The sequence below is a fragment of the Pygoscelis adeliae genome, unplaced genomic scaffold (genome assembly GCF_000699105.1).
Source record: "Pygoscelis adeliae isolate BGI_AS28 unplaced genomic scaffold, ASM69910v1 Scaffold227, whole genome shotgun sequence".
Lineage (NCBI taxonomy): Eukaryota > Metazoa > Chordata > Aves > Sphenisciformes > Spheniscidae > Pygoscelis > Pygoscelis adeliae.
The window spans coordinates 1,642,349-1,653,173 of record NW_008825100.1 but is presented as its reverse complement, the minus strand read 5'-3'; the positions used below and the strand labels follow the sequence as shown (position 1 = coordinate 1,653,173).

General features: G+C 46.3%; 1 protein-coding gene across 1 annotated transcript in view; it reads right to left on the bottom strand.

The window, feature by feature from the left end:
- Nucleotides 1-378: 378 nt before the first annotated feature.
- Nucleotides 379-10,825, bottom strand: part of SLC12A8 (solute carrier family 12, member 8) — a 52,700-nt gene continuing 42,253 nt past the window's right edge. The window contains exons 9-13 of the mRNA XM_009327132.1: nt 9,665-10,340; nt 8,700-8,797; nt 6,338-6,455; nt 4,069-4,129; nt 379-1,398 (exon numbers count right to left, since the gene is read on the bottom strand). Of these exons, the coding sequence (XP_009325407.1) occupies nt 1,233-1,398; nt 4,069-4,129; nt 6,338-6,455; nt 8,700-8,797; nt 9,665-10,340 (1,119 nt within the window). The 3' untranslated portion in view covers nt 379-1,232. The remainder of the gene's footprint in view (nt 1,399-4,068; nt 4,130-6,337; nt 6,456-8,699; nt 8,798-9,664; nt 10,341-10,825) is intronic.

Genomic DNA, 10,825 nt, shown 5'->3' with positions numbered 1-10,825 from the left:
TTATTGCACAGAAGGAGAAATAAATAATCTAAAGGCTGAAACGCTCCGAGGTGAAAGGAAGTGAAAGGCAGTAATTTCCCCCTCCTTTTAGCATCAGAACTGATTTATGGTGCTGGGGCTTGCCTCAACCCAGAGCCCTTCCTCGCATCTCCCTGGGTCTCTGCCAGGACCGCTGCCTGCAGGCAGGACAGTGCTCAGCCAGGCATTTTTCCCCGGGGAGCAGAAGCGATGGTGACAGGGGCGTCCATGCAAGACCTCACCCCACCCCACAGCCACTGCCCACCAACCCTAAGGTCTGCACGGGAAATCCTGCAGCATCCCCGGCTGAACCTCCCGCATCCCAGATCACGGCAGCAGGAGAAACAGCTCCTTGTGGGAGCTCACTATGGGTGGGCTTTAAGCAAAATAAGCGAAGATGAGGTTAAACCTATTTTGTTAAGGCACTTCTGAATCATCTGTCCCTTCAGCCAGGAGATGCTCTATTTGGACCCAGCTGTGTTGTCAGGTCCCAGGTGTCACATCAGAAAGGATGTGGGAAATCACTATGAACGGCTTCTAAGACATCATTTCACAGTTTTACAGTAGAGGTCATTATACTGCATTACTGCATTTAAATGCGCGATTCCAGTTGTGAATATATTTCATAATCTTCTTGCACTTGCCACTGATTCTGGCCTATTGTCTAATGCCTTAAAGTACTTTCTAAGACCTTGGTAATTGAAATGCTGAGGTAGAAAATTACTGTATTACAAGCAGGCAAATTCATGCCGAGAGGAGAAGTGAATTGACCTGGAAGGTCGCATCCATCCGTGGCACAGCTGGGAGCAGGGCGCTGGCTCCTGCTGCCGAGGTCACCGCTCCCAGGCACAAAGCGTCCCTAGTCACCCAGAGGACATTTGAAATGGGGTGTTGTAAGCTTTTATAGCGGTGACAGTCTTTAGAGCTCAATAGTGCTTATAATTGAATTCTTTAGAAGGATTATATTGTCCTCAGTAACTCATCACTTCCCTGGACTGGCCCTTTCATTTGCATTTTTTCCCTCATTTAGGATAAGATTTGAAACCCAGCAATGTTGTAGTTCGCAAAAACAAACAAGCCTCGAATATATAAATAACTGTTCACATCCTTTCCATATATATTCAAGTATTTCACAAGGCACCGTGGCAGCCATTAGCATTTCTAAATGCTTTTTGAAGTGATGGCTTGATTTTTTTTTTTTTTTTGTGTGTCCTTTACTGGAATTGATTCCCAAACTCCTCTCTGCTGATAAGCGAGGACTGGTGGTAGCGGTCCCGCGAGGCGAAGTCTGCGTTCTCCTCGGTCAGCTGCGTGGTCTCCATGCCAACTGTTGCAAAGGATGGTGTCACCACGATCTGCTCCTTGGGAGATGGCCTTCTCCTGCAAACAGAGAAGCAGAGGCGCCTGCATCACCCCTTGTTTGCCATCCATTAGCAGCCATGCTCTCGGCTGCGCAAACAAGGCAGGGCGCTTTGAGAAGAGGCTAAATCCTTCTTGGCACCTTTGGGAGGCATAGAGCTAATCTGAAAACATTTTTCTTAGAAGGCGCACAAAAAATATACTCCCTTCCCCCAGCAAACACTGGAAAATATACATTTTCGTAACAAATAAATTTCCCCTTTGGACATTGGCTATGGCAAACACTTTCCACACAGTGCAGGAGAAGAAGGAGCAAGAACCATTTCTAATGAAAAATACCCTTCTTATAGTTTCCTAAGCTTTAGTGTACAATTATTTTTGTAACTCTTTTAAATGAAAGAGATTTTCCTGCAATCTCTTTATCCCAGAGGCTGATTTTAAGAAAACCTTATTGCACATCTGCAAGTCAAAACTGTAAGAGCTTATAGCATCGACTCAAACCTCGCTGAGCACCTAAGAACCGTAGAGGTGTCAAGGACCCTCGGTTGACTCCAACTCTCTTGCAGACTAATGGGATTTCTTCTTTACTTCCAATTCATTAAAATATCTTGCCTGGATTTCAAGAAAACAGAGCTTAGGAAAAACCTGTAGATGACTACAATGCAATTTCTTGCAGCGTAGCAAAGGTGGGCTTCAAAATGACCCACCTGACCCCCAAGCAGAGCCAAAATTGTCTTTGTGCCAGCAGGAACAGGAGCCCTGGCGTTAGGGTAAGGCGACCCAGCTGGCTGGCTGACCCAGAGACTGCCCTCTTTGCGTAGAGCGAAATAGGATCAGTTTCTGCCTTGGGCACTCGCCAGCTCCCCACTCAGCCCTCCTCAGCAGGGTCTTTGCTCATCGATTGCACTGATCGAAGCACTAAGGACTGTGCCAGTCTGGTAACCTGCAGGATAAAATCCCCCTGCGACAACAGCACCTCTACCCATGAGAAGTGGGGCTGCCTCTCCGGGAGGCATAATTTCTCCTTTCCACACATGGTAACTCTCCATGAAGCCTCGCATCTCAACCAGCCTCCCGCGCGGAGCCTCTGACAACGGGCAGGAGACAGGGCTGAGATGCACCGAGGAGGAAAATTCTGCTCTATCATCATAGCTACACCGAGCTAAAATGACCTGCCACGAATCCGCCTGCATGCTGAGGTGGAACCGGACAGACAAGTGTCCGGGATACAAAGCAGTGAGGTCTGACTCACTGTGCCATGAGTAATTCTGGCAGTGCTTCAGCATGGCCCCATGCGCCCTGTTCCCGTCCTCACCTCCTCACCCTTGGCTTGGGCTCATGTCACCAGTCCAGCAGGACTGGTGAAAAGGGGTGAGGAACAACCCCTTACGCCAAATGAGATATGCAGAAAACATAGTGCACACGCTCTGCACCCCCTCACTCCTCCTCTTCTGGGTAGTCTGTCTAACCTGGGCTCTCATCCCCTAACGCTTAGGCAAGCGTGCAGCTTTACACAACTGCCGTGAGAGGCAGTGGTAGCTTTGTGAACAAAGCTATTCATGGCAAGAGGTGTGCAGGACAGGTTGGTCTTCAGGGATCCAGTCCCATACTTGGAGACATCCACTGGTCCAGTAGAGAGAGAGATGGATGTGATGCGGGACAACCGACTTGTCTGTTCTCGGCCATGCCACAGACCTGCCGTGGGGACCCAAGAGAGGTCCCGTCACCCCCAGCTTCTCTCCCAATCCACCTCTGCTACCAAAGGCGTGTGGCCATGTTATAGGGACTGTGGGCAGAGGCAGGAGCTGGCAAGACAGACACGGGTGTGTGCCAATGTGCTTAAAAGCCTGGATTTTCATTTATTTTAAAGAAGCCACCAAATTTGTCCACGTAATGCATGGCAGCTCGTGTTGTGCAGTCCTTACTACAGTGCTCACCCACCGCAACAAAAAAGCAACCCAACAGATTGAGAACCTCAAAATCCCACTGCATTGTACAGCGGCAGACATGGTCACTACCTTCTGTGGGAAACCCAAATGTGATGGAATTAATAATTAATAGGATCAAAACAGATTAACAAAACTAGTTAATAACCAACCAAACAAAACCCTTAAGGTCTTCTGGGAAAGAAAACCCCAAGACAATGCTACTGCAGTCCCATGCAAACTCAATACTGAATGGTTGCTTCACTGAAGACCTTGTTTACTCTATTTGCCCTGTAGCTATTGCGGCTTCCCCCCCCAAATTTCCTCTCTGAAATTCGAGCACAGCTGCCACGTGTGCCTGTTCCACCACTACCACAGTAATTCACTTTCAATGGATGGTGGATGCAAGAGATGGAGTCTCCTGTTTCTCATTTCCTACCAGATTTTCCAGTTCAACCTGAGCCACCAAGGTTGAGCACAGACCTTTGCGGTAAGACAAAGCTTCAGGCACTGAGATAGGGTTAGCAGCTGATGTGTCCACGTATAAGGCAGAGGAGACTCCAGCTCTCCCACTTACATGGTCAGCCATACGTCAGGCTAACAGGAGCAAACAGTTATTTTTACTATTAAGAATAACTTCGAGTATGCAAGAAGGGGCTGCTTAAGGTAATAAGCAAGTCAACTCTGCCACCCCTCTCTGTGCACATTAGTGGGTCACGGGAACAACGAGCACCGCCTCGGTCACTGCCGAGTGACTGGTACCAACCTGCACGAGGTGATCAAAACCGACTTAATCCAGCCGAAGAAACTGAAATTTGCTGCTGCTCCTACAGAGAAAAGGCACGAGAAGTCAGTACGCTGCTAATTCTCTCATAATAGCATTACGCCATTGAATTTTTGCATAAATCTCAAACCAACATGCTTGTTATTAGCCTTCAGTACACAGAGATTTTGCAACGGTGAGAACACTCCTGCAGTCTCCCCACACTCTGCGGCTTTAAAACGATTGTCAGGAAACTTAACCCAAATTTCCCACAGAGAACAGCTATCCTTTCCCAGACTGACAGCTTGTGAAAGCCCCAGTAAAGCAGTGAGCAGAGCACAGACACCCGCTGCAGTACCTTTTCCTCCCTGGACTGCAAAGCTCATTCCCACTGCAGGGATGGGGAGACGGGAGAAGCCATCCAACCGACCTCAACCAGGGTGGCTGTGGTCTCACCATTCATACCCTCCCGTCTGAGCCCATGGAGAGCTGGCTTAGCTTATTACACCGACACCATTTTTTTCTGATTTCTCTGTAGAGCTAGTTTCCTGCACTGGCTCACTGCAGGGGCAGGGAATTGCCAGAGCTGGCAGCAGGAGAAGCTTGTGGTGAGGGACAAGAAGGAGAACAGAGACCTGGCAGCACCTGCTGGATTTGGCTTAGGCTGTTGGGGAGAAAGAGAGAAGAGAAGGGACGTGTTGAAATCCCAGAGCATTTCTGCTCCCGAAGTCTTAACCTAGTCCTTAATCCAGAGCATCTCTCAAGCCAGTGTCTCCCAACCTTTCTAGACAGAAGGGTCGTTTGGTCTTTTGGAGAACAAACTCACGGATCATTGGATGCCATGTGGCTGCACAATAACGTTCACTCACAGCCAATTAAAAATCATGCGGAACTTTGAGTGTTCATTTCTAACTTTTTCTGCCGTGAGTTGTTTTACTGTATGCATGGGAATGCATGTGCAAAGGAAACCAAGGAAAAAATGTCTATTTACACTGCCATTCCTCAGATCACCTTCCAAAATCCTCTACATGCTGACTGAGAAATTCTTTTTAAAGTAATTTTTGGTAAATATTTCAAAAGCAGATAACAGAGATATAATATAGTGAATATAAAAAGGCAAAGAAAACTCCAAAGCCTGAAAACCTTATTTGTGTTTTGTTTAATATGTTTAATATATAAAAAACTTTGTTAAAACTTAGATATATTTCAAAAGATACAAATTAGCAAGTACTATCCACAATCTCAGCTCTTGTCTACTATCCCATACAGACAAATAGAAAAGAAATCAATTAGAGTAGAAAGAGAAGCATTGGTGAGCGATGTTTTGATCGTTACTGAGTGACAACTATTTTTTGGTTTCTGATCGTTTGGGTTTCTGAAATCTAGTACCTACTTACCTGGTGCCTAACAATCTTTCATCTAAATAAACCTGGGTAGCTATTTCTGCATTGCTTAGAAGACATGAACTCAGGTTCTTTAGACTTTTCTTATCCTGGTGTCTCATCTCGGACAAAAAATTGCATGTACACATGTGCAGGTACTTAAGGGTGTATGCACCTACATATGTATTTATGCATAAATATGTGAGTACGCGCACGCTGCGTGCATATCACCCTCTCCCTTCAGAGACGCAGACCAATGCAAACCTGCAGCCATGCCAAGGAGCTGTAGGCTCTTGGGAGCTGCTTTCTGAATGTGCTTCACTGTTTAATTTCAAACTTGTTTAAGCCGATCACATGCACAGACCTTTCTAATGCCCTCTGCCTAAGAGTATTTTCCCAGATTACGTTCCCAACATATTCAACCTGTTTAGTTCTGGAATCAAAAGGCTCTCTTGTTCTGCTGTTATGAATGCTGAGATTTAATGAGAAACTCATCATAATTCCCATTTTCATTAAAGTTTTCTCAGGTGGGTTTAGATTGATTAATTAAGTTTATTAAAATGTATTTACAGCAGATTTTTCTCATTGCCGTGATACATTTACAATCTGCCATCCCTGTTAAGTCTTAGTATTAGTATCTGGTTTTGCCATTTAAAGTACAAAATATTAAAGCAAAAAGCACAATGTTCAGACTATCAAACTCATGCTAGTTGCAGTTAGAATCCAATATAAAATTAAAGAGCCAGAGAGAAAACGTATTAAAACTAGCAACAAAACAAAACCCCGTCATTCACTGTGTCACCTGCATATTAAACACACGAGTCTCGATTCCTAATTAAGTTAAATGAATTTTTAAGCAGATTTAATAATACAGAAAAAAAAATACTCGCCAAGGGGGAGTCCTGGGCTCACTTGGCCGATGTAGAAATACAGAATAACCGCTGCACCCAGGCTGACAAGGGTGTAGATCCACTGAATGACAAACATTATGATGAGGGACACGATCGCCTGTTGGGAAGACAAGGTTTGGGGTTACCCCAGAGTCCGTGAGATAACACGTTGATGACAAGCTGACAGTCCTTTTTCTGCAAAGCCCAGCGGCTCCGTTGGCCTCCTTGCAGTGCCTGGGAAGGACTACTCACCTTCAGACACAGCCTCACACCAGGTCAACAACTTGTTCTTCAACCTTGCAAGATGAGCATGCTTTGCAACGCTAACGAAAACTCTAATAACTGAGGCAGTGCTGGAGCTTTCAAGTTGTTACGAGCGCACCAGTAACTGGTTTTGGGGCTATTTTTGCCAGAAATGTTGAATCTTTGCTTTAAATTCATGGAAAAACAGTGCTTCAATGGCATCTCTGCACCTCCAGCTTTCTCAGGGACTTCTCAGGAGTATTGTATAAGAGCTGTGCACAGTCAGGACCCAGGATGCAGCTACTTGGCATTATACTCATGAGTGTTTCCTTTCAGGCGTCTCCCTCCTAATGATGCCCCAGGATGGGGACACAACAGAGGCTCTCCTTGCCCAAGACCTGCTGCACAGCCTGGGTCCTGCCCGTGGGAGGATTGATGCCAGTCGCAACCATGTGGGCGGATGGATGCTCCTGGGCATCGGTGGCTGAGGACGGCGGTGCAGCAGGACCCCTGGGGAACCACACGTCGTCTCCTGCCTGCAAAACACTCCACGGTGCATGGCTTTTGGCCACACGTGGAACATTTCCACCCAGCGTTACCTGAAAAGATTTGGGTATGGCATGGCTGAAGTTTCTCGGTAATGAGGTTCTTGTGTTACAGGGAGCCTCGTTTGGCCTCACTGTTAAAAGGAGGGACAGCACAGGTTTACAGAGTCATCTTCAGCAGCATGGAGGTAGCTTTCAGTGAGCTACCTTGAATACTAGAGGAGGCAGCGTGGACCTCAGGTCTCTGCTTGGGCTACTCCAAGAAGAGTATGCAGAGGCTCACCAGCTCAGGAGGTGGATTTGGCTCAAGGGGCATATGAAGGGGGGCAGGGGTAGCATCTTCATGGATCAGGGTAGGAGCAGCAAGGGGCAGCATACAAAGAAAGAGCTAAGTAAGTCCAGACTGACGCAATTGGTGCAGCTTGAAGACAGAGGGCAGAAGGGAAAGGAGCCGGCATAATTAAATGCATCTGATTTTTGCTTCGGTGATTTTATTTTGCGTCGTCGATCCTTTCTCAGCTCTGCTGCAACCTCCTCCCAAGTCTGACTATTGACAGGAAACCAAATCTGATTTCATAAGTCGGTCATCTCTGTAAGCAAATTCCCCCGCGAGGGCAGGGAGCTGACCGCTGCACAATGATACGCCCTTGGGAGCCACGTTAGTTACTGAGCCCAGAGACAGCATCAGGGTGCAACCTCCTAAAGATGTCATTGTAGAGAGGAGCCTCCACATCCATCCCACCCCGGCACCGCAGTCCAGCGGGACCCCTTGCCAGGAGCTGGCTGCTGGCAGCAGCAGCAGCGAATTTGAAAAGTAGGTGTCAAACTCCATCTGAAGATTAAACTAAAAGGGTTCGGTGTGTTGTTCGAGTGGGTTTGTTACATTTTACACACAGCTATGAAATCCCCGTCCATGCAGCAAAGCCATATGGGTCATTCATTATGCATATCTGACCCTTTCCCTGTCATCTGCCCATTAATCCATCTTCCCAAGATTAAATGTCCTAAACTCCTCAGTGGCTTGAGACAGAAGCTATTGAAAAGTTATTTATTCTTTAAAGTAACGTGCTAGAGGAATGCTCCACTTTCTTCCCTCAAGAGGTGGAATTTCACAGCTGGGCTGCTGCTGTCAGGAGGTCAGCACTAATGAAACCCCACCCTGAGCTTGAAGAAACTGGCTCATAAATAAAAGCAACACAGCTTTGAAGGTGATGTCTCACTCCATCCCAGGGCAAGAAAAAGCAGGCTGGCACACAGTGAAAAGAGGGACTCTGACTTTTTCCCAGCCAGCCATGCATCTCTAAAGTCCTAAGATGCCAGACTTTGAATTTGCATCTTTTTGGGTTGGGTTGGATTGGGGTTTTTTTGCTGCTGCTGTTGTTTTAATTAATATGCCATATGGCTTTCTCTGAATTTGAACTGCTGGATGCATGGTACCTTGCAGGTGACCTGGAATACTAGAATCAAAAGCCATTTTAAAGTACTGGAGTTTATTTACACTGCAGTAAGTGATGAATTTCCTTCTGTTTTCTACAATCACAAACCAGTGCTCAAAATAAAAGAAAATTACTTACACCAGCAAAGGAAACCCAGTGATTGCAGAATTTGGAGTAGAAGGATTCTGGTATTTGCTGAATTCCCAGCTCTGGATTATGTTGCTTTATAGTTGATTCTACAGAAAAAAAAGAAATTAAAAAAAAAGAAGAGACATTAGAAAGGAGCTATAATGTGGGTTTTTTCTCCTACTTTACATTACCAGATTCCAGCAAACCAAAGCAGAAACTCTAGCTGACAGCTGGGTATGGCAGAATTAAACCAAAACCTCTGAAATGAAAACAGAAAAGAAGTGCAAGAAAAAAAAAAAGTTGCCAACTCTGGTACTGAGTCCATTTGAAGGCCACATCTGCCTATCTCTGCCTCAGTTTACCTATTTGTGAAAAAAGATAAATAATACTTTTCTCCCTCAGAAGGGTTTATGAAGCTTAATTGACTAATGCTGATAAAACACTACAGCACTGAGATGACAAACTCCAAGCAAACACAAAATATCAAATACCCACATCGCCAACAAAACAAATTCAGACTCTTAGCTGTGGATGTTGAATTACAGACTCCACCCGTGGCATGGGGACCACTGCATTTTGATAGCCTGAGTTTTAGACTCGCACGGCTCCAGCCCTCCTACCCCACACCAGGATGAAGTAAACCCCAAGATACACTCAAAACCTTTTTAACATACAGCACTAAGCGTGCATGTGTAGAATAATGAGTATATAGTAAACAATCCTACACTAAATATAGTCCTGCCTGCTTTCCTGTGATTAATCTTCCATAGGAAATTGCATTGGAACTTCTCCTGTGATGCGCTGCGATGAACTCTACCCTCACCTGGAATAAATGATATTATTGCTATGAATCACCGAATCACAGCCCCGTATAAAGCTAGTTTCACGCCTGCCTTCAGGAAAGCACCCGGAGGACCAAGGTTATAAACCATTCCCCCGTGAGCATGGAGATGTCCATCTCCTACAGCCCTTACCTTCTTCCCTCTGGCCAGGGAGCGCCGGCACCTCGCTGCAGAGCTGCTTCCCCTGCTCCAGCAGCCCGGCTGTCCGCTGAGCATCCGCAGCGGGTGATGAGCATGGACCCGCATCGCACCGACAGCCCTGCTCAGCCAGGTCCTGCCAGCTCTCATTGTGGGGCTCCGCAGTCTCATCCCAGCCGTACTGAGCCGGGGGAGCATCGTGATGGAGATCCAGGAGAAAGCTGTCTTGTAACGTCTGCTTGGCCGGCTTCTTTGCCTTCTTTTGTTTGATGTTCTGGGTTAAATTCTCAGCTCCTCCTTTTTTGCAAGTACCTGGCTCACTACGAAATGGTTTAAAAAGCTGGTCCATGTCTTTTGTGAATTCCAGCAAGGTGCCATTTGATCTGCTTTGAATTACTCCATCTGCTGCACGGCTGGAGGGCTTGTTGAAAATTAAAGGCTGGGAAGAGTGAGCAGGTCTAGTGTTTTCCGTCTCGGTCTTGTCAGGTTTATGCTGAACGTTGTAGCTCAAGGAGACCGAGAAATAGGAATAGTCTACAGCAATATACGTCAGCATGAAGTTGATGGTGACTATCGGAGCAAGAACGTTCACTTGTCCAATGAAGATGAAAGCCATGGTGATGAGACTTGTTAAGCAAATTGCAGCCACTGGAGTCTTGTTGGGTCCTTTCTAGTTCATAAATAAAACAAACTTACATTTAAATTAATAACCATGAGCCTCGCCGTGAGGATTCCCCACTTGCTCAGCTGCCATGGGTGGTTACCTGGGCGGTCTGCAGTACCCCCTTGTCATGAAATGCATGCATGCATGTGCAAGCAGAGGCTCACTGGCTTAATAAATTAAAGAACAGGCTGGAAGCCAAAAGCTGCTGAGCTCCCACCTCACCTCTGAGCCTTACTCAAGCTTTGTCTTTGGAAAATTCATCCACTCTCACTCTGTATCTCCACAGTAAAACAAAGTCATTAAAGCAGCAATAAACCTTCAGAGAGAGTTGTGGGGCTTATGGGAAGTCTGGCAATAAAATGTGTTAGAGTTAACTGTTCGTCTCTAATTTCACTACAGGACTCCGCATCGCTGCCTACCCAAAAGGCTCCCACACGCTGCCATTGGAAAAGCTTCGACTGCCAGAGATAGTCAAGGAAGCTCTGCCTGCA